We start from the raw sequence: 24,313 nt of genomic DNA, 5'->3' as shown, positions 1-24,313 counted from the left end.
TGACTCTGTAAACCGCTTAGAGAGGGCTGAAAGCCCTATGAAGCGGTATATAAGTCTACTGTTATTGCTATTATTGCTACTAAGAATTTCTGTTCCTAAACAAAGTGGTCATTAGATGAAACACCTCTTTAGCGAGGGCAGCTTTGAATAGTCACGTTGCGGTCATTAGGCAAGAATCTCCTGTTTTTCTTACCCGGCCATGCGCACCTATCCTTCAATTCTCTCCAATTGCCTATTCTGCCCCCTATCTCTGCTTTTTTGGCCATTCCGCACTCCACCACCCTTGCTGCCCGCAGCTGGCCTTCGTCTTCTGTTGATGATGAGGCATGCCCAGCCTGATCTTGCAAAGTTTTTTCCAAAGGGCTTCTCAAGGCTCAGTGGAGTGCAGTGTGGCCAAAAGGGCAGAGATAGAACATAGAATATAAGAATAATAAGAGTCGGAAGGGACCTTGGATGTCTTCTAGTCCAATGCCCTGCTTGTTGTGGTCCGCCAGCAGCCAGTGGAGCTGGTGGCAGACTCAGACAGTGAGGAGGTTGGGGAGGAACCTGGGCCAGTCCTGGAGTCTGGGGAAGGCTCTGATGAGGGCTCTGTGTCGGAGGCAGAGAGGTGGCCAGGGCCGTCCAATAGCTAGCAGCTGCCTTCTGAGTCAGATATCAGTGAGGCAGACAAACAGCTGGAGCCTGTTCCCAGTGTGCGCGTGCACAGAGTTGCCAGGCAAAGGGAACAGCTAAGAAACAGGGGTTGACTTGGGAGTAAAGCCACAGGTGGGCGGTGAATGGCCCCTCCCAGAGGAGATAAAAGGGGTTTAGCAGCACAAGGACTCGGCTTCGTGGCGCTGGGGAAGCCTAGATCAGAACACTGCTCAAGCAGGAGACCTTGTACCATTTCAGGCAAATGGTTATCCAGCCTCTTTTTGAAAGCCTCCAGCGATGGAGCAACCCACAACTTCAGAAGGCAAGCTGTTCCGTTGGTGGATTGCTCTCACTATTGGGGAATTTCTCCTTAATTCTAGGTTGCTTCTCTCTTTGGTTAGTTTCCATCCATTATTTCTCATCTTGCTTTTTGGTGCTTTGGACACCCCTTCCCCTCATCTTTGTAGGAGCCCCTCAAATATTGAAACAGTAATCATGTTTTATATGTCTTATAAGATGGGGAGAGACAGGTGGGCGGCGAAGAGCTGGAGCACACCCTGTGTATGGAAGGAAGGAAGGAAAAAGGAAGGAAAGGGAGGAAGGAAAAAAGGAAGGAAAGAAAGAAGGAAAGAAAGAAAGGGAGTGAGGAAGAAGTGATAAAAAGGGAGGGAGGGATGGATGGAAGGAAGGAAGGAAGGAAGGAAGGAAGGAAGGAAGGAAGGAAGGAAGGGTTCTCATTCCCAGTACCCTATCAGCAAACCTTTGGTGCCTCTGGCTGTAGCTGCTGAATCCCAGGTCAGTTTCTAATAAAGCCCCCCTCCCATTAATTCCTGATTAATGGGAGGGAGGCTGATTCCTGCCTTAGGGAACATTCTCTAACACCCCCCATCACTTCCCCAGGAAGCTAAATTAGCTCTATTCCTATTAATACAGGTAGTCCTCTGCTTATGGCCTCAACTGAGCCCAATATTTCTGTTGCTAACTAAGATAGTTATTAAGTGAATTTTTCCCCATTTTACGATCTTTCTTCTCCGGGTTGTTAAGTGAACCTCTGCAGTTGTTAGTAACATGTTTGTAAAGTGAATCTGGCTTCCCCATTGATTTTGCTTGTTGGAAGGTGATCGCATGACTGGGGGGGGACACTGCAACCTTCATAAATATGAACCAGCGGCCAAGCGTCCAGATTTTGATCACATGACCACGGGGATGCAGCAACGGTCATAACTGAAAAACGGCCGGTCCCTTTTTTTCCAGTGCTGCCGTAACTCTGAACAGTCGCTAAATGAATGATTATTGTAAGTTGAGGACTACCTGTATTGAAAACCCACTCGCAAGACTTGGTTGTGATATCAGGCTGTAGTATCCCAAGAAAGATTTTAAGGTGGCTTCTCTGTTGTGAGTGATATTTCTCTGTGGTTTGTGTATTTTATTTTTTTTGAATTGTTTTGAAAAATGTAAGTAAGGGTGTGTGTGTGTGTGTTTCATAAGGATTGTGTTTTTTTGTGGCTTTATCGGATTGTTTATATCGCCCAGAGTCACTTCCAGTGAGGTGGGCAGCTTATATAAATTAAATCAACCCATCCTTCCCTGGAGGGAGAGGATTTGATTTTTTTAAGAGAACAGGGAAAACTGAACAGTTTTATACACTGCCACCTACTTAAAGCCCTGTCCCTTTAGTAGGGAAGGAGTAAAGTAGTCTTTAGCAATTGTTTGACGGATTATGATTGATTATGTACCTTCAAGTTGTTTTTGACTCCTAGTGATCACATAGATCAGTATACATAGATAGTTCCTCAACCCTGGCAGCTTCCAGGCGGTTGGACTTCAACTCCCAGAATTCCCCAGCCAGCATGAGTTGAAGTCTACCCATCTTCAAGTTGTCAAGATTGAGAAACACTGACACATATAGATCTTATCCAGGAAATTCTGTCCTTAACTTGTTCCTTCATGTCCTCCAACAGTGCCCCATATACCCAATTCTATCCCCTTTGCTGCTGCTGTTTTCTTTCCTTCTACATTTCCTAGTATTTGAGCCTTTCCAGAGAAAAGTTAAGCTTTCTTAAAAGAATAAACTCTTCTTAGCTAAAAACACAAGTTCCTGTTTCTTCCAGGCCCCCAAAGTAAGTTCTGAATTGGTTGAAACGGTATGTACGCGGCTCCACGCAAACATTACCAACCGATCACCACAATCGTGGCATGTGGGCCTTGGCAAAGAATCACTCAAGGTTTTCTTTTGTGCCTTTCCTGGAACCTCTCCCAAGGAACAGATACTGTTCTGTATTTTATTTTTCACAACTATAGTAACACACACAATGGGACTGCAAGGCCACCAGGCGTTAAAAGTGTTTTTTTTTAAATGCCATTATTTCACATTCTGTAATGTGACCTCCCTCCCTCCTTCTCTCTCTCTCTCTCTCCACTCCTCATTCTAAAGTCTTTTCAATGAAAAGGTTAAATTATATCATGCTCGTGGTTGAAACCATAGTTTCAGCTTGGGAACTGTGAATATCCTAGACCAACCCAAGTCCAAAAATGCTGGAGAATTCCTGGAAGCCTGGCACAAACAATCGGCCATCCACGGGCACATGGACATAAACAACATCTACATACCATTCAAAAGGGACAATCAAAAAGCTAAAAAGGATTCCTCCTGAAGTATAAAATGGAAGAAGAAATTGTGAAAGAACAAATGATAAAATGGGCGCAGAACTTTGCCTATAATATTGAATTAGACAAATGGGAAAAATTTTGGGGAACAAACTTAAAAATGACACTATCAGTTGCATACAAGGAAAACCAGTACAAAATGTTTTACAGATGGCACCTGGCACCAACAAGGTTGGCTAAAATCTTAACAAATACCTCCCCAAAATGTTGGAAATGCGAATTAATACACGGAACATATTACCATTTATGGTGGACCTGTGAGGAGGCTAATTTTTTTTGGAAAAGGATCAAAAATTGGCTGGAGGCAATAACAGGGGTTAAAATAGAATGGAAACCTGAAGTTTTTTTATTAGGAATAATGTCTGCGAAATACAAAAAAGAAATCCAGTATTGAATACTACATATAATTACGGCGGCAAGGATTGCCTTTGCCCAGAAATGGAAAAACAAATTAATTCCAAGCGAAGATGAAATAATAAGAAAGGTTATGGATTGTGCTGAAATGGACAAACTAGCTAAAGAAATCCAGGGAAAAGAAGAATCAGAATTCTACCAGATATGGGATAAATGGTATAGGTGGATGGAGGAAAGAAACAAGTATCAATGAAGGAATATAACAAAACTAAAAAAATAATAGTTATGAGTAAGATAAGAGGGTTAAGAATGGTGAACTCCAAATGAAATACAATAGAAGGGGAAATAATATAAGGTGAGCGGTATCGATTGATAATTTCTATTAGAAAGAACAGGAAGCTCCTGTTCGTATTGTATTGTGTAAATGTGGTATACGTCTTAAGTTTTGTGTGTGTGTGTATTTTACATGTTTGTTAATAAAAAATAAAAAAAATAATAAAAAAGCTAAAAAGGAAACAAAAGACCAATACACCACCTCTCCAGCAATCAGCATCCAGATGAGCAGAGATTAGCACCAAAATTAACATTAGACTAACAATCAAAGAACTACCAAACCAGCTAACACTAAACAACAACCCAATCAACCAAGACGACTCCGACAAACTCTGACAGGGCAAGCCACTAGTATAGGGGTTGGCAAACTTAAACACTTAAAGAGCCATTTGGACACGTTTCCCACAGAAAACACCAGGAGCCACAAAGGTCCTAACCGGAAGCCCCCTGTTCAATTCTGGAGCTGACCGGAAGTTCAGATCCCCCACCATACAGTCTCCTCCTAGCGCAGTATACTTTTTCCTCTACCTATCATAACCAAAAGCCCTATCAATTGTGGAGGCAACTGGAAAACCGTCCCCTTGCCATAGAGTCTTCTCCTGGTGCACTGTACTTCTCCCCCCTCCACCGGAAGCTCCTCTCAAAATTGTGGCGCCGATCAGTGACGGAGCCGCAGCAGAGGGAGGAAAGAGCCATATGCGGCCCCAGAACCGCAGATTGCTGACCCCTGCACTAGTATATAAAATGAGAGAAAACCCATCTCCCCCCTAGCACTGATGATGTTACCTAGTTAGGTAATGAAATGTCTGCAAGAAAACCACCAAGCTGACAGAGCAGCAAGGACCCCATATACCATGTTCAGCTTCATATATTCCAAGATCACTTTTCCTGTCTTCATTTTTATTAAAGAAGTGGAATGTATGTATGGTTAGGGTCCATTGGTAACCACAATGGAGTTTGAAGCTGTTTCTTGAATTATGACCTTGAAGAATACTTAAATTTTTGTAAGAAGATGGGGCCTTTTCCACTTCTTTCCTGTATAAAAAGGGATAAAACAGTGGTTCTCAACCCATGGTCTGTCCATGAAGGCTTAAAAAATATTATGATTTAAATCTTGAGTTAAGTCTTGGGAGGTCCATGGGAGTGGTAGGTTCCTGCGGGTATGGTCCCGTACAGCCGTACAGCCGTACCGGTAGTAGCCGGGAGCAGCTGACAGCGTACCGGTACAATGGCTCGTGTGGCCCGCCTCTTTGTGTTCTATACCTGTTTCTAAAGCAACTGGCCAATTGCACACGTGCGCACAGCAGGCGATTCCTGTGCGAGCCCCAACAAGCAGCTGGGCATCGCAAGGGCGATGGATTGCACATGTGTGCGCAGCGCACATGCACAAACAGGACACATAGCCCGTGAGCAGTATACCGCCAGCGATGGTAAGAGCAACCCACCACTGGTCTATGGCCATGCTGTCCATGGCCAAAAGATTGCGAACCACTGAGTAAAAGGTTCCTCCGGTTTGAGAGACCATTACAGAGCAGGTAATACTAACACTTCCTTGCAAAATTGGCGGTGTGGCAGTTCTGAATAGCATATATTGTCCTCAAACTGTTCCCTTCTCTATAGTAGTCCTTGATTTATGACTGGTTGTTTAGCAATAATTCGAAATTACAACGGACCTCTCCGTAAGAGCCGAGGTGGCGCAGTGGTTAGGGTGCAGTACTGCAGGCCACTTCAGCTGACTGTTATCTGCAGTTCAGCGGTTTTAATCTCACCGGCTCAAAGTTGACCCAGCCTTCCATCCTTCCGAGGTGGGTGAAATGAGGACCCAGACTGTGGGGGCGATATGCTGACTCAGTAAACCGCTTAGAGAGGGCTGAAGCGGTATATAAGTCTAACTGCTATTGCTATTAGTTCTATTTGTATTAGAATGTGTGACACCCAAGTGCCACACTGTTCACGCATTGATTTTATTTATATATATATATATATATATATATATATATATATATATATATATATATATATATATATATATATGTTATATTTATGCTGATAAATAAATAAAGGGAGACTAGTATAGATCTATTTCAAGCTATTTAGCTCTCATCAGCTAGCCATACCCAAGTTTTTGGGAATCGAACCTGTGCTCCATTGCCTCCCAGGCAGGGAGTTAACCTTTTGAGCTACAGAGAACGACTCCTTTATCAGCCAGCCAGGGTGGGAGGTATATACTTAAAGTCACAACCCCTGGTATGCCCAAGTATGGGAGGAAGGTCACACTTCCACTCTCTGTCATTAGGCTCGTCACAAGAGACCATCCAGACAGAAACCCAATATTTTTTACTGTTGCCTTTTTTGTTACATTTGTTATATTTATGCTGATAAATAAATAAAGGGAGACTAGTATAGATCTATTTCAAGCTATTTAGCTCTCATCAGCTAGCCATACCCAAGTTTTTGGGAATCTGTAGCTCAAAAGGTTAACTCCCTGCCTGGGAGGCAATGGAGCACAGGTTCGATTCCCAAAAACTTGGGTATGGCTAGCTGATGAGAGCTAAATAGCTTGAAATAGATCTATACTAGTCTCCCTTTATTTATTTATCAGCATAAATATAACAAATGTAACAAAAAAGGCAACAGTAAAAAATATTGGGTTTCTGTCTGGATGGTCTCTTGTGACGAGCCTAATGACAGAGAGTGGAAGTGTGACCTTCCTCCCATACTTGGGCATACCAGGGGTTGTGACTTTAAGTGTGTGTGTGTGTATGTATGTATATATATATATATATATATATATATATATATATATATATATATATATATATATATATATATATATATATATATATATATAATAAAAAACTTGAAAAAAATTGTAAAAAGCACCTTATAATTTATTCCCCCCTTTCTCCCCCTCCCCCCCCCCTTTCTAGCATGGCGGACAAGAACAGCACATTGAAATGCACTTTCTCTGCTCCGGGCCATAGTGTCATCCTCCTGCATGGCCTGGCTTCTTTGCGGGCTCAGGCCCAGTTGCTGGATGTCATCCTCACCATCAACAATGAGGTCTTTCAGGTGCACAAAGTTGTTTTGGCGGCCTGCAGTGACTACTTCAGGTGAGACAGGCTCAACTGTCTTTATGGAAGCTTTCAAACCACGTTGACCGAGTTGGTCGCGGACAAAATGGTGGGTTTGTGTCAGGGAATTGGCCAGAGGGTGTCCAAATGGAGTCAGGGGGGCCGACACAAATGTGTAGTTTTATATAAATAAGTATATTTCACAGCTGACAAGATAGTCAGGCACATCACGACATCATGAGGTAAATCGTCAGGTAAATCACAGAACAGCATACAAAGCACACAGAAGAAAAAGGCGGGGAAAATGAGAAACTCCCCCTTTCTACCCAGCAACCAATCATATTGTAGATTGCCTCATGCAGGGGCCATCTCTCCAACCAATCAACTACAACTGTGTGTTCTGGCTCGTTATAAATTTTACTGGTCCGGTTACGAAATTTAAATATCCAAACATTTTGCCAGTGAGGGCTATAATTAGTTCTTGATTTACAATCATTCTTTTACTGCGGTTACAGCAGTGTTAGGACCAATCTTTGCATTTATGGCTGTCGTAGCATTCCCCATGATCAAAAGTCAAAACCATGTTTTTACCACAGTTGCAGCGTCCCAGAATCATGATTGCCATTTGTGACTTTCCCAGATGGCTTCCGACAAGCAAAGTCAATGGGGGAAACCAGATTCATGTAACAACCACAAGATTCACTTAACATAATGCAGTGATTTTCTTAACAATGGTGGCAAAAAAGGTGTAACATTGGCCATGACTCACTTAACAACTGCTTTGCTTAGCAATGGACATTCTGGTCTCAATTATGACCATAAGTCAAGAACTACCTGTATTGCTCAGCAGATGGCTTTTATGCAAGGAGGGCAGGCATTGTTGTGGCCCACCAGTGGCCAGTAGAGCTGGAGGCAGACACAGACAGTGAGGAGGTTGGGGAGGAACATAGGCCAGTCCTGGAGTCTGGGGAAGGCTCTGATGAAGGCTCTGCATCAGAGGCAGAGAGGGGGCCAGGGCCATGTGACAGTTATCAGCTGCCTTCGGTATCCTTCCCCTGGAGTGGAGAGGGAATGGGGATTTTGCAGTATCCTTCCCCTGGAGTGGGGAGGGAATGGGGATTTTACAGTATCCTTCCCCTGGAGTGGGGAGGGAATGGGGATTTTGCAGTATCGTTCCCCTGGAGTGGGGAGGGAATGGGGATGTTGCAGTATCCTTCCCCCAGGAGTGGGGAGGGAATGGGGATATTGCAGTATCCTTCCCCCAGGAGTGGGGAGGGAATGGGGATTTTGCAGTATCCTTTCCCTGGAGTGGGGATGTTGCAGTATCCTTCCCCTGGAGGGGGGAGGGAATGGGGATTTTGCAGTATCCTTCCCCTGGAGTAGGGAGGGAATGGGTTTTTTGCAGTATCCTCCCCCTGCTACGCCCACCAAGCCACACCACACCTACCAAGCCACGCCCACAGAACCATTAGTAACCGTTAGTAAACAATTTTGAATCCCACCACTGGGCAGAAACCATCACACTTTCTTCCAGGCACTGGCAAAGTTGCATCAGTGGGTGCCCTGTGGAATCGAGGTGATTTTCATCCCTCATCCCTTCCCAAATAATTTAAATCTGTGTTTGCAAACATGACAACTTTAAGATGTGTAGACTCCTAGATTTCTCCAGCCAGTTTTAACTCTTAGAATCCCCAGAGTCACCTTGTAGAGGAGAGAGGGGGCATAAAAATTTAAAACATAAAATAAATACATTTCCCCAGCACATATTTAAAATTGAGAAACACTGCTTCATTCATTCATTCATTCATTCATTCATTCATTCATTCATTCATTTATCTGCAAGTAGCCATCAAGTCTGTTTCTCTCTAACTATCCCATACTTTCATTTTTTTGGTATGTTGTTCATGAATACAAAAGAAAATGCTTCTTTACTCATGATACCAGCCTCTTGAAAAAACTCAAGGTATCTGTGTGGCTCCCATCCAGATGATAAGTCAAAAGGCCCTATCTCTTCTCCCAGCCTTTAGGCGGTTGAGCCACTTTAGATTTTAATTTTGTTATTCTGTGCGCTTTACACTTCTGGATGTACGCTTCTTTTTAAAACAAATTTCTCCTTTTAAACTGCAAGTCATTTATAATGATTGAGGGTCAGGCAGCTTTTAAATTACATAAAGAAAGAACCTTCGCCTCAAGGGCTGATAATCCATAATTCTAGCCTGATTCCTTTTGAATTCTTTCCGTCATAAATTCATGTGTTGCTTTTGCTTGGTACCATAGTTAGATGAGTCAGGTGTTATGTTTTCTTGCAAACAGTTTTCCATTCCTAAAAAGAAAAGACATTTTGCTATTTATTAGTCAACATAAATGCATGCAGTGCAATACCAACCAAACTTTAATGGGTTGTTATAAACCAGGGGTGTCAAACTCAATTTCATTGAGGGCCGCATCAGGATTGTGTTTGGCATTGAGGAGCTGGGGTGGGCGTGGCCAACTCAACGTCACTCATGTCAGGGGTCCCTGTGGTGGCCCGAGAACTTTGCCAGCGAAAACAGACTCCTGACCTCTGTTTTGTCCTGTGACTGCCTCCTGCCAGTGAAAACGGAGCTTACCACGGGCCAGTCCTTCAATATTTCCAGGGTGGCCCCGTGGGCCAGATCTAAGCACCTCATGGGCCGGATCCGGCCCCTGGGCCTTGAGCTTGACACCCCTGTTATATGCACAAATGTTTTAGTATTAATTGAAAACAATAACATTTTCATCTTAATAGGTATACTTGGGGTACAAGGGGAAAATGGACAGAACGAAACAAAAACAAAATATGAAACAAGAAAGGTTTAAATGTTCTTACCTTAGGTTGATGAAGAATGCTGGGTGAAAGCCAGAAGCAGATTTCTGGATAGAAAAAAAGAATTGAGACCACCAATTCTTGAGCTGAATGTTGATTTATTTACATTTATTTACCGTATTTTTCGGAGTATAAGATGCACTGGAGTATAAGATGCACCAACGTTTGGAAGAGACAAATTTAAAAGAAAAAGTTTTTGCACTCTGCAAATCTCCCCCAAACGGTCCGTTTTTCATGAAAACGGGCCCGTTCCCCCCCCCACACAAAAAGGGCATGAATAGCCCTTTGGAGGTTTGGAGACTGTTCCTGGGGGGGCAAAAATCAGCAAAATACGGCCCGTTTTTTGCAAAAACAGGCCCATTTTTTGTCAAAAAAGGACATTAGGAAGCTTATAGAGTACTCCTGGGGGTTGGGGGGGCATTTTTTGCTCATTTCTGCCCTCCCCAGCCCCCAGGAGCTCTCTGAAAGCCTCCTACAAGCTATGCACAGCCATTTTGGTGAAGAGGGAGGGGCTTCAGGAGGCAAAAAAATGCTGTATTCAGTGTATAAGACGCACCCAGAGTTTCAGCCTCTTTTCTGAGGGAAAAAGGTGCGTCTTATACTCTGAAAAATACGGTACATTCCATTCCGTTATAACCTCTAAGTTTAACATTAGTACAATGAAACAGTGAAAGCAGTAATAAGCAATAATTATCAAACCAACACATCATTTTGTGCATCAAAAAAGGTAACAACCAGCTATCTTTTATTTGCTGGATGATTACATCTGTAATTTAGACTTGTTTCTTGAGTGCTTTGAGGAAGAACAGCATTTTAAATGCCTTTTGATATATTAACAGGGAGGAAATGGTCCTGTAATACTTACAACTATGTTATTTTAATATAAATGCACAATCATCACCCTGCCTTGGTATTTTGCTCCTGATTCCCAGAACCTCATAATTTTTATTGCCTAAATTCATATGTTGAAATAAGATAAAGTTAACCCAATCAGGAATAGAATGAAGACCAGACCAGCTTTGCTTTGAGAACAATTTTCTAACTTTGGAATGTGTCCTGAGTCACCATATATATTCTTTTTTTTTGAAGCGTATATTTCTTGCACTCATTCTGATGAATAAAACGTATACTCAAAATACTGCTCATTTTTTACCTAAATTGGTGGGATTTTGCTTAGATCAGGGGTGTCCAATTTTGGCAATTTTTAAGACTTGTGGATTTCAGTTCCCAAAATTCCCTAACCAGCACACTACTTTAAAGATGCCAAAGTGATCACCTCTGGCTCAGATTTTCATATTCTTTCTGAAGAGAATCCACCATCCCTTCTGAGATTGGAGCAGACTCCAGGGTAATCCTCATCTTATCACCATAATGGAGGGTGCCCATTATTGAATAGAATAGAATAACAGAGTTGGAAAGGGCCTTGAAGGTCTTCTAGTCCAACCTCCTGCTCAGGCAGGAAACCCTACACCACTTCATACAAATCGTTATCCATCATTATCTTAAAAACTTCCAGTGTTGGAGCATTCACAACTTCTGGAGGCAAGTTGTTGCACTGATAAATTGTTCTCACTGTTAGGAAATTTCTCCTCAGTTCTAAGTTGCTTCTCTCCTTGAGAGCTTTGGAGAATAGCTTGACTCCCTCTTCTTTGTGGCAACCCCTGAGATATTGGAAGACTGCTATCATGTCTTCCCTAGTCCTTCTTTTCATTAAACTAGACATACCCAGTTCCTGCAACTGTTCTTCATATGTTTTAGCCACCAGTCCCCTAATCATCTTTGTTGCTCTTCTCTGCACTCTTTCTAGAGTCTCCACATCTTTTCTACATCGTGGTGACCAAAACTGAATGCAGTTTTTTTATTGTAAATTATGATTGTAAGCCATGATGGTCATGAAGCAGGTCACACACATGACCAACCCAATTTGATGACCTTTTTTGTAGCAGTTGTTAAGCAAACACTGTGGTTTTAAAGCAAACCAACTCTTTGGTGTGAAGCAGTTATATTGAAACCTAGAAATGCTGGTGTTTTTGTTTTTTTAGCCAAATCATCATAAAATGTGGTCACGATTTGCAAATGGATATAAATGCAGGCTGGCTGCTAAGCACCCAAAATGTGATCATGTAACTGGGGCAGGGGGTGGGGGTACCTATTAGAAATTTGGAACTGGTTTATAAGTACCCCTAGGAGGTCCATTGCAACTTTAAGCTGCCCAGGCTTGCTGCATCAGTGAGATGGGTGGCATAGAAATTTAATAAATAAGTACATAAACTTTGGTCACTAAGAAACTGGTCATAAATTGAGGATTCCTGCAAATCGGGGTGGTGGTGGTGGTTTGCTACCGGTATTACTACTGATTTGGTGCACAAAATATTTCTGGTTTGGTGCACAAATTTTTTTGTGCATGCGCGCTTGCTTTTCTCATTCATGCACCCCCCATATGCACGCTCCACTCACTAGAAAGGTCTGTGCATGTGCAGAACGTTAGAAAGGGGGGGGGGAGAGAATTACATTTCTGCAATGGAGATTGTACTGCGCAGGTGCCGAACCAAAAATAAAGATGGTGCCACCGACAATAGAATTGGTTGGGTGCGTGGGCGGCCGAGTTACGACCTACTCGGCCGAACTGGTACGAACCGCTACGAACCCACCTCTGCTGCAAATGCTCCGGCCATACCACCCACTAGCTCCAGTTGTTATGGGGCAGGTTGTGAAAATGCCCCATTGGGGATGATCAAGACTCTGAATCATTAGCCAGTCGGATCCAGATCTTTCCAAAGCGACCTCTCGGCTTCGCGAGTTGACATCTTACTCGTTTCAAACCGTGTGTCTCCCACCTTCTGTCTGTCTGTGATTACGCTTGCCTTATTTGTGCCTGCTGCGTGTGTTATCTGTGAGCATCTGCACACACCCAGGTCCTTGTTTTTTGATTGGTGTTTGTTTCCCTAGTAACATCAACCCCAGAGGTTTATTGCTCTTCATAATAAGAAGCAATTAAGTGGGGAGTGGGGGCGCAAAAGATCTCCCACCAGACGCTAATGGCTCTGTCGGATTCTGTGCACCACACAATGGGCCCCGGTGTGGGCTTGCTGCTGAGCTATAATTGCTTCAAGGGGTTTCTCTTGTAAGTTGGGTGTTTAGCAGGGTCGTGGAGGAAGAATGAATAACATAATCTTCCCTTTGGTTTTGCAGCTCTGATTTTGATGCAAATGAAGGGTAAAAGGAAAGAAGGCAGCATTAAAGACGATTTGGCAGCTGTTGCTCTAATCTGGATTTCGAGATTACAAGACAGTTTTTTTCCCTCAGAAATCAGGATAATTATAAGTTGACCGTGTTTTTCTTGATATTCAGCTCTTCTTTGTAGCTACAAAGCATTTTCAGTCCTTCCCTCTAAGACAGTGTTTCTCAACCTTGGCAACTTGAAGATGTCCGGACTTCAACTCCCAGAATTCCCCAGCCAGCAAATGCTGGCTGGGGAATTCTGGGAGTTGAAGTCCGGACATCTTCAAGTTGCCAAGGTTGAGAAACACTGCTCTAAGAGAAGGGAAACTGCAGCTCATCATTTTCTGTAATAGCAATAGCAGTAGACTTATATACCGCTTCATAGGCCTTTCAGGCCTCTCTAAGCGGTTTACAGAGAGTCAGCATATTGCCCCCAACAATCTGGGTCCTCATTTTACCCACCTCGGAAGGATGGAAGGCTGAGTCAACCCTGAGCCGGTGAGATTTGAACCGCTGACCTGCTGATCTAGCAGTAGCCTGCAGTGCTGCATTTAACCACTGCGCCACCTTGGCTCAGTGGTTAAATGCAGGGGGCTGGAGGCTAAAACATACGAAGAACGATGGCAGAAACCAAGTAGGTCTGGTCCGGTGATGGGGAACCGTTTCGGCACCAAGTACCCAAACTGGAATGGGTGCGTGCATGCGTCGGAGCCCCAGAAACTCAGAGACTCACTGGCCAGTGCGCATGCGTGCGGCGGCTACTTGGTCTTCAGGTTTATGGCATGCGCGCATGCAATGGCCAGTTGGTCTTCGCGCATGGCAGAGCGCCCGAAACCCAAAGACCAGGTGAATGACATGCATGGAGATCAGCTAGCCGGTGAGCGCATGGATGTGCCAGAAAGTAAGAAAGCAGCTGGCAATGGCGCATGTGCCCACAGAGGGCTCTGCGTGCCATCTCTGGCCCACGTGCCATGGGTTTGCCATCCCAGGTCTAGCCTAATGAAGAGAAGGAGTAAGGGTGACATGATAATAGTCTTCCAATATTTGAGTGGCTGCCACAACGAAGTGTGGGTTGACCTATTCTATAAAGCACATGAAGGCAAGGCAAGAAGTAATGGATGGAAACTTGCCAAGGAGGAAACCAACCTAGAATTAAGGAGAAACTTCCTGACACCTTTCCTTGCCACCATTGTTAAGTGAATCATTGCATTTGTTACTGACTCAGTTGTTAAGTGAATCTGGATTTCCACCCTTAACTTTGCTCTTCAGGAGGTCTCAAAAAAAGGGGGATCATATGACTCCGGGAAACTACGACGGTCATAAATATGAACTAGTTGCTAAGCATCCGAATTTTGAATCACGTGACCACGGGGATGCTACAACGGTGTGGAAAATGGTCATAAGTCACTTTTTTCAGCGCTGTTGTAACTTTGAACGGTCACTAAATGAACTGTTGTAAGTCGAGGACTGCCGGTATCAGCTATATATGAGCAGCTGTGAAATCGAGCACTGTTCTTGCTCTCCTCTTTATGGAGGCATCTGTTTTGATACGGCATGGAGGTTGGATGGACTGATACAGCAGGGTGGTTTTTATGTTCTTGTTTTGTGTCCATTATAAATGAGGGACACAGTGGCTCAGGGGCAAAGACGCTGAGCTTGTCGATCAGAAAGGTCGGCAGTTCGGCGGTTTGAATCCCTAGCACCGCGTAACGGAGTGAGCTCCCGTTACTTGTCCCAGCTTCTGCCAGCCTAGCAATTTGAAAGCATGTGAAAAATGCAAGTAGGGACCACCTTTGGTGGAAGGTAACAGCTTTCCATGCGCCTTCGGTTTTGAGTCATGCCAGCCACATGACCACGGAGACGTCTTCGAAGAGCGCTGGCTCTTCGGCTTTGAAACGGAGATGAGCACCGCCCCCTAGAGTCGGGAACAACTAGCACATATGTTCAAGGGGAAGCTTTACCTTTGTGTCCATTAAAGCAGCTAAGCTTCTACTATAGTCCACAACTTACAACTATTTGTTTAGCAATCATTCAAGGTTATAATGGCTTCATTAAATGGTTTTTAATTAAAAAAACCTGGACTTACAATGGGTCCTCTCACTTATGACCACTACAGCAGCTGCACAGCCATGTAATCTGAATACAGGTGCTTGGCAACCAGCATATATTTACAAGGGTGGCCGTGTTCCAGAGTCATGTCATTACCATTTGCAACCTTCTCCGTCAACCTCTGACAACAAAGTCAATAGGGGGAACTGGATTTGCTTAATGACCACATTTCACTTAGCAACTGCAATGGTTCACTTAACAACCATGGTTAAAAAAAAGATTGTACAATTGGGCATCACTCACTCAGTTGTCATAAGTCGAGCACTACCTGTAATTCTAGTTTTGTAATCAGTAAGTTTCATGTAAGATTTTTCTCTCATATCTCAAAAAGGACTCTGTACGATGCTCGCCTATATGTATTTTATGGCTTCCTATGCTAATATATATATATATATATATATGTTATGTTTGTGCTGATAAATAGCACAAACATAACAAATGTAACAAAAAGGCAACAGTAAAAAATATTGGGTTTCTGTCTGGATGGTCTCTTGTGACGAGCCGAAGGACAGAGAATGGAAGTGTGACCTCCCATATTTGGGCATACCAGGGGTTGTGACTTTAAATATATATATATCCTTCAGTTCTATTTTAATAAGAGACAGTCTTTAACATAAAACTAAATCAAAACTCATCACAGCTCATTTAGAAAGGGAGTGATTTGAGAAGATATAAAGGATTCATCAACTTTTCATAGAACCAGAAAAACATCTTAACATCTGCACATGTCGGATCTTTCTGGAAGGTCTCATAAGCCGGGATAAACAAGGAGGGGTTGAGGCAGATATTCTGAGACAAAGAGCACTTAGCCCTGTGATGGTGCCAAAAGTGGCACGCAGACCCATTTCTCCAAACATGCGAGCCGTCACCTGTTGCTCTTCTGGGTTCCGGGGCGCTGGCCAGCTGGTTTTCACATGCACGGGAGCACCAGAAACTGGAAAAGTAGCTCTTCGGTGCACATGCGTACACCGAGAAGATGATCTTCCAGTTTCTGGTGCACACATGCATACCGGCCAGCTGCTCTTCATACGTGTATGCACAGCAGAAACCGGAAGACCAGGTGGCCAGTGTACATGCGCACATGCGCACAAAGAAAACCAGAAGATAATCTTCCCGGTGCGCGCATGCACACCGGCCAGCTTCTCTTCGCGCATGCACACCAGAAACCAGAAGATCAGGTGGCCGGTTTCTGGCATACTTGAAAAGGTTCACCAACACTGACTTAGCCTTTGCACATAAGGAAACATCTTTTCGTTAATCATTTATAATAATTTAAATATACTTATTCATTGAGGAAACAACCTCAAAGTGGATTTACATGTGAGTAGTCCTTAAATTATGACCACTATTGTGACCAGAATTTCTATTGCTAATTGAGCAAGGCGATTGTTAAATCACTCCTGCTGCTCGATTTTACAACCTTTTTACAACCACAGTTGTTAAGCAAATTACTGTAGTTGTTAAATAAATCATGCAATTTTTAACCAAATTCTTTCATTGACTTACTTGTCAAAAGCAAATGGCAATCACATAGTCCTGGGATGCTACAACCATCGTAAATATGTACCAGGTGCCAAGCTCCCAAATTTTGATCAAGGGACTGTGCGGACACTGCAGTGGTTGTAAGTTCAAGGACTGGTTGTAAGTCACCTTTTTCAGTGCCATTTGAATGCTTGCTAAACAAATGGTCGTAAGTTGAGGACTCTCCGTATGTAATGTACTGCAATGCACCGATCAATTAAAAGGCAAGTTATTTGTTGCACACTTTCTCGGTTGGCAACCTGTGGAAGATTTATTTATTCATCTATCCAATTCCTTTCTTGATTTTATTTATTAAATTTATTTATTTATCAAATATCTTTGTTTTTTTAATCAAATTTATTTGCCGTCCGTCATGCGGTTCGGGCGATTCTGAGCACCTTAGATTCTCCCTGAAGGATGTCCAGGAATGGTGAATCTCATCCATGTCCTCTCCTGTTCTTTGATCCTTTTAGGGCCATGTTCACTGGTGGGATGAGGGAAAGCAATCAAGATGTGATTGAGCTGAAAGGCGTCTCTGCCAAGGGCTTGAAGCACATCATAGAGTTTGCCTACAGTGCCGAAGTCACCCTTGACCTTGACTGCATCCAGGATGTGCTGGGAGCGGCGGTCTTCCTGCAGATGGTACCCGTGGTGGAGCTGTGTGAGGAGTTCCTGAAATCGGCCATGAGTGTTGAGACCTGCCTTAACATCGGGCAAATGGCCACCACCTTCAGCCTTGCCTCCTTGAAGGAGTCCGTCGATGCCTTCACCTTCCGCCATTTCCTTCAGATTTCCGAGGAGGAAGACTTCCTCCACCTCCCGTTGGAAAGACTCGTCTTCTTCCTTCAGAGTAACAAGCTCAAGAGCTGCAGTGAGATTGACCTTTTCCGGGCCGCCATCCGATGGCTGCAGTACGACCCCACGCGCTGCAGCAGTGCCAGCCAGGTTCTCTGCCACATTCGCTTCCCGCTCATGAAATCTTCAGAGCTGGTGGACAGCGTCCAGACCTTTGACATCATGGTGGAGGACGTCTTATGCCGGCAGTACCTCCTCGAAGCTTTCAACTACCAAATACTGCCTTTTCGCCAGCATGAGATGCAGTCTCCCCGAACGGCCATCCGCTCTGATGTCCTTTCCCTCATAGCTTTTGGCGGCACGCCGTACACCGATAACGATAGGACCGTAAGTGGCAAAGTCTACTATTTGCCCGACAGCAGCACACGCCAATTTAAGGAGCTGACAGAGATGGAGGTGGGGACTAGCCATACCTGCGTGGCTGTCCTAGATAACTTTGTTTACGTGGTTGGGGGACAGCATCTGCAGTACCGCAGCGGTGAGGGGGCCCTGGACATCTGCTACCGCTACGACCCCCATCTGAACCAGTGGCTGCGCATTCAGGCAATGCAGGAGAGCAGGATCCTGTTTCAGCTGAACGTGTTGTGTGGCATGGTCTATGCCACGGGGGGCAGGAACCGATCCGGCAGCTTGGCATCCGTGGAAAAATATTGCCCCAGAACCAATGAATGGAGTTTTGTTTGCCCCCTCAAACGCAGGACATGGGGCCACGCGGGGGCCACCGTGGGAGGCAAGCTGTATATCTCAGGCGGGTACGGAATATCCGTGGAAGACAAAAAAGCCTTGCATTGCTACGACTCTGCACTGGATCAGTGGGAGTTCAAAGCTCCCATGAACGAACCCCGCGTCCTGCACGCGATGGTCAGTGCCAACAATAAGATTTATGCCCTGGGGGGCCGCATGGACCATGTCGACCGTTGCTTCGATGTCTTGGCCGTGGAGTATTACCTACCAGAAGCCAACCAGTGGACGATGGTAAGCCCCATGCGGGTAGGACAATCGGAGGCCGGCTGTTGCTTGCTAGAGAAGAAGATCTACGTCGTTGGGGGATACAACTGGCACTTGAACAACGTAACCAGCATCGTGCAGGTGTACAACACAGAGACGGACGAATGGGAGAGGGACCTCCACTTCCCGGAATCGTTTGCTGGGATTGCTTGTGCACCGGTGATTCTACCACAGCCGACAACCTGGAGGTGACCATCAAAAGCCACCCAGTCGTCTGAACCGTCCTGTGCATGCTCTTGCCTGGCTTGTTTTGCAAAATAAAGTTGTGTATTCACGGCAGACAAGTGAACGTTTCTGCCTACACTCTCCTGGTTTATTGTGTTCCAGCAGCCCCTTTTGACTCTGTTGGGAATGGGAGTGTGATACGGAAGACTGTCCTGAGTAGGGAATCTTCCCAAGATGTAGCGGTGGTGCACAACCCAAGTTTCTCTTCCCTAAACAATATCACATCTGCAGACGTTTCATAAGCTTCTATTTTCCCTATTTATGAATAACTGAGGGGTTCGTTGTATCTCAGAGTGTCATTATATGGAGATGTGTGGTAGCTGGACAATTTGAAAAAAAAAAAGTCAAGAAAATTAAAATCCTCCTAAACTTTCCCAAAATCAATAAGAAGAACGATTGAGGGAAGGAGAAGAGAGCTTTGGGTGTCAACGATCTATGATTTCGTACAGGGGTATTTTCCTGAGAAGCAGCTTTGAACAACTGTACGGAACACACCTGTTCTGTTGTTGAAAACTCGGTAAGCCATGTTTTCCTACGCAGAGATTTAGGAAAGTGCCAAGAAGACGCCACAGAAGCTTGGAAACTATGGAGTGGAAGCCCAAACGGGATTATTAGCACAGGTAAATATGTGTTGTGGTCCGTTGGCATCCTGCGGAGTTGGCAGCAGAGTCGGACAGTGAGGAGGTTGGGGAGGAACATGGGCTAGTCCTGTAGGGAAGGCTCGGATAAGGGCTCCGTGTCGGAGGCAGAGAGAGGGCCAGGGCTATCTGGTAGTTATGTACTGCCTCTGGAGCCTCCCGAGTCTGACCTCAGCAAGGCAGAAGAACAGTGTGAGCCTGTTCCCAGTACACGCATGCGCAGAGCTGCCAGAAGGCAAGAACAATTAAGGAAAAAAAAGGCGACTCAGGAGTAAGGCTTGGAGATGATGGGCCCATCCAGTGGTGGGTTTCAAAAATTGTTCGAACCTACTCTGTGGGGGTGGCCTCCTTTGTGGGTGTGGCTTGCTGCCCATGTGACCGGATGGGAGTGGCTGGCCGCCCATGTGACCGGATATGAAGATGCCGGCGACATCTGTCAGAACCACCTTAAATTATCTCACACACAGCACTGGCATGCATAAGAATATGATGTAAACTTGTTTTTTAAAAGGCATCTTTGGTTTGCGTTAAAACAACTTCAACATACGCAATGTTCTGATTGCACCACAAACGCAGTAGTCATCCTTACCTTTCACAGAGGCACTGAGTTTTATAAATATGAGCATGATAGTGTAGAATAATCATATCCAAGGACCAGTGGTGGGTTTCAAAAAACTTTGGAGCCTCTTCTGTAGGTGTGGCCTGCTTTCTGGGTCCACTGGTGGAACCTCTTCTAACCGGTTCGGTAGATTTGACGAACCGGTTCTACCGAATAGGTGCGAACTGGTAGGAACCCACCTCTGGGCCCATCCCATAAGACATAAAAGAGGAATAAATGGATGTCAGCCTTTGCAGGAAGCAAAGTTCATCTAGTCGGTTCAAACTCTGAGAAGTCCTGATTGACTCTGTACGATGTTTAGATCTTGCAAAACTAATTGGCAATGAGGTCTCTGGCAGCGTTTCAGGGGAGATAAAGGAAGCCTAGGGCAGAACAATATGATTCCCATAAACTGACAGTATTGGTAGTCCTCAACTTACAACAGTACATTTAGGGACCATTCAAAATTACAAAGGCGCTGAAAAAAAGTGACTTGTGACCGTTTTTCCACACTTAACATCTGTTGCAGCATCCCCGTGGTCATGTGATTAAACTTCATACGCTTGGCAACTGATTCATATTTATGACGGTTCCAGTGTTCTGGGTCCCGCTATCACGTTTTCTAACCTCCTGAGAAGCAAAGTCAATGGGGGGAGGCGGATTCACTTAACAACCATGTTTACTCACTTAACAATCGCAGCGATTCACTTAACAAGTGTGGTAAGAAAACTGGCAGGAAAGGTGGTACAAATGGGACAAAACTCACTTAGCAAAATGTTTCACTTAGCAACAGAAATGCCGGGCTCAGTTGTGGTCGTAAGTAGAGGACTGCCACTTTTTTTTTTTTATCGTAATCATTGTTGGGGGACATAGATAGAGAATCACACTTTAATACGGATAGGTTCCTGCCTCCGCATCCTTTCTCAACACTTGAACACTTTCTTGAATGAAGAACATTTGCTATTGGACAAAGAGAGTCTGAACAATCCCTTGATGGGATGGTTATATTTATCATTCCTCTTAATTGTTGGTTGTGGAAAACCTCTTTTATACATCTGCAGCTGCTTGGGAAGTGAGTTGCGCAGAGTGGATTGACATTTCATTCTTCTGCAGGATGAACTCTGCGGATAAGATATGTAGTGTGCTGGATGGGTATTTATATTAATCTGCCATTTCATTGCTCACATCTGCTGTGACTACAGGACTCAATCGGCAGATTATTTCGAGTACAGCTCGACTTAACAATCATTTGCTTATTGACCGTTCGAACTTACAACGGCACTGAAAAAAAACCGACTTATGAGCGTTTTCCATAGTTATGACCCAGTGGTGGGATTCAGCCAGTTCGCACCTATTCGGGAGAACCGGTTGTTAACTTTCTAAGCAATTCGGAGAACCGGTTGTTGGAAGAAACCTCCTTTTGTTTTTTCCCCCACTTTACAGGGCTAATCCTGTAAGGAAGGCAGGAAGGAAACATTCTGGTGTTGTTTCTAGCTTAATATTTATTGCTCTGCTTACAGAAACTGCCTCTCTGGTTAACCCTTGTTACATTGTAACAGCTAAGACAAAGAGCCCATTGACCTGAGTGATGTTGAGTTGGCCACGCCCACATGGTCACATGACCACTGAACCACGCCTACCCAGCTGGTCATTAGGGCAGAGAACCGGTTGTTAAATTATTTGAATCCCACCACTGTTATGACCGTTGCAGCACACACACACACCATCCCCATGGTCATATCATCAAAATTCAGGCGCTTGGCATCAGTCACGTATTTGTGTCATTCGCAGTGTCACCTTTTGCGATCTTCCAACAAACAAAGTCAATGGAGAAGTCAAGATTCATGTTAGTAACTTAACAACTTGCAGGGATTCGCTTAACAGTTGCTTTGCTTAGCTGCATAAATTCTCGTCCAATTGTGGCCGTTAACTGACTGTATCCCCATTCTTACTCTGTTTAGCAATCAATGCAAAGCAGCTTTGTATCTGCCCTTTTAACTTTCTTCAATGCCCTGATCATATTTGCACCCTAGGGCTGTTATGGCGAACCAATGGCACACCTGTCGGAAGTGACACACCTGTCGGAAGTGCCAGTCGTCACCTGTTACTCTTCCGGGTTCCGGCGAGCTGGTCGCACACGCGGGAGCGTCGGAAACCGGAAGAGCAGCTCCCTAGCGCACATTCGTGTGCTGGGAAGCTAAGCTTTCAGTTTCTGTTGTGCACATGCACGCTGGCCAGCTGCTCTTCATGCACAAATGTGTGCCAGAAACTGAAAGATCAGGTGACTGGCGCATGCGCACGCCAGAAACCTGAAGCTCAACTTCCCGGGGCGCCCACGCACGTCAGGGAACTGCTCTTCTGGTTTCCAATGCTCCTGCACGGGTGTGCCAGGAAGCTACTCTTCTGTTTTCTGGTGCTCCCCCCGCATGCACGCACTCCAATTTTGGCACTCAGTGCCAAAAAAGTCCACCAACACTGCCCTAGGGCATTATGGGAAATAAGTCAGAGTCGACCAGTGAAATGCCAGTGCTAGAATGTCTGCAAAAGAGAACCCTGAGGAGGGAAGGATAAATTAAAGGGCTTTTGATGGGGGGGATGCTTGGTCTAGATAGAAGTAACTGAAATGAAGCTCCCCGATGCAGTTCTCGATTCCCTGAGTATCTACCGAGATTCATAGACATCTAACTCATGGTTCCCCGAAAGCTGCTTTTTCAAGAAGCAACTGGCCTTTCTTTGTTTTTCCTTGAAGACGTTTTGCTCCTCATCCGAGAAGCTTCTTCAACCCTGACTGAGTGGTGGGGAATGGAAGGATTGATATTGTTTATAGGGCACAGAATACACCTTCAAACAGCCTCAACAACTCTCAGAGTAAGTAAGTAAAATCTTTATTACAGTCAAAGACCAGCAATACACATTCGTTTTTACACTATGTTAAAAAATACTAACATTAAAATATAATTTTAAAAGTATTTACATTAAAAGTGGATAATAGCATAACATGGTCCAAATATTGTTAGAGGTACCAGATAATTGGTAGGAGATGACAACTATACTTCTGTAGCTATTTTCTTTTTTTATGGACATTGCAGCAACACAGAACTTTGCCACTGCATACGTGGTAACCGGGTTGGTGTCCTGGAGGAGAAAGCCTAGATAAAAATTGTCTGCCCTCCCTGGAAATCTCTCTAATAAGGGGAGAATATGTGCAGACCTACAAGCTCTGTATAGCTCACAGTGTAATAGAACATGTGAGATATCATCCACTTCTCCTTTACCACATATACAAACCTGTTCTGCTATAGGTGTTCTCTTATATCTGCCCTGGAGGAGTGCTGAAGGAAGAATGTTAAATCTGGCTCTGAAGAAAGCTATTCTTTGTTTTGGGGAGATCAGGTCATTTAGATAGCTTGCCGATTCCCACACACCCTGTTTGATTCTGTCCCTACTGCGGAGAGGCAACCTATTTAGTTCTTCTTGGAACTCCATGTCCCTCATAACGATTCTCAGAAAGAACGCAAGTGACCAGGTGACTTCAAGGAATATAAATCCTTCCACTCTCCCCCTTTCAGTCAGAACGGAAGAAGCTTCCTGGAGGAGAAGTGAAACGTCTTCGAAACAAAGACAGTCCAATTGTCTCTTGAGAAAAAAAAAAGCACCTTTGGGATATTCCCTGAGTAATTGTAATGCCTGCGCTTGCCATTCTGGCAGAAGGCTGCTGCTAACCCAACTGAGACTCATTCCTTTCCTTCCCTTTTTCTGTCTTTAAATAGCCACGTATGCTTCAGCGGCAGCTTGGAACAGCAAACGAGGACTTTGCATTAAATACATAAAGCCGGTGAATTGCAGCTTTCCAGAAGAAGCTTCAATGTGTGTGCTTAGGAGTTTCACATCTTGCTGATCAGGTTTGTTTGTGCTACGGAACATGAACTTCCAAGTGTGGAATAAAAAAACGTACTTTTCCTATATCGACAGTCTGAATTATTTCAGTGCACAGTGTTACAAGCTGTTTGCTTGATTCTCTGTTTCGCCCTGGGAAAGGAACCAGGAAAATACTGAGATGCAGTATTTTTATGCAATAAAGCGCATTTGTCTAGAAAAAAAAAATTGTGTGTCTAAATTGTGTGTCTAAAACTTCAAGCTTTATAGATTCTCAAAGTGGAATTATGCATCTAGCTCTCGACTTAGCAACAGTTTGCCTAGTTCAAAGTTACAGTGGACCTCCCGAGGTTAC

General features: G+C 44.4%; 1 protein-coding gene across 1 annotated transcript in view; it reads left to right on the top strand.

Annotated features, from left to right (window-relative positions):
• Positions 1 to 24,019, top strand: part of KLHL26 (kelch like family member 26) — a 35,509-nt gene extending 11,490 nt beyond the window's left edge. The window contains exons 2-4 of the mRNA XM_032217673.1: positions 6,918 to 7,100; positions 17,232 to 19,466; positions 23,853 to 24,019. Of these exons, the coding sequence (XP_032073564.1) occupies positions 6,918 to 7,100; positions 17,232 to 18,813 (1,765 nt within the window). The 3' untranslated portion in view covers positions 18,814 to 19,466; positions 23,853 to 24,019. The remainder of the gene's footprint in view (positions 1 to 6,917; positions 7,101 to 17,231; positions 19,467 to 23,852) is intronic.
• The last annotated feature ends 294 nt before the right edge of the window (positions 24,020 to 24,313 follow it).

This window comes from Thamnophis elegans, chromosome 1 (genome assembly GCF_009769535.1).
Source record: "Thamnophis elegans isolate rThaEle1 chromosome 1, rThaEle1.pri, whole genome shotgun sequence".
Lineage (NCBI taxonomy): Eukaryota > Metazoa > Chordata > Lepidosauria > Squamata > Colubridae > Thamnophis > Thamnophis elegans.
Note: the sequence above shows the minus strand (reverse complement) of the source record. Positions and strands in the feature narration are given on the sequence as shown.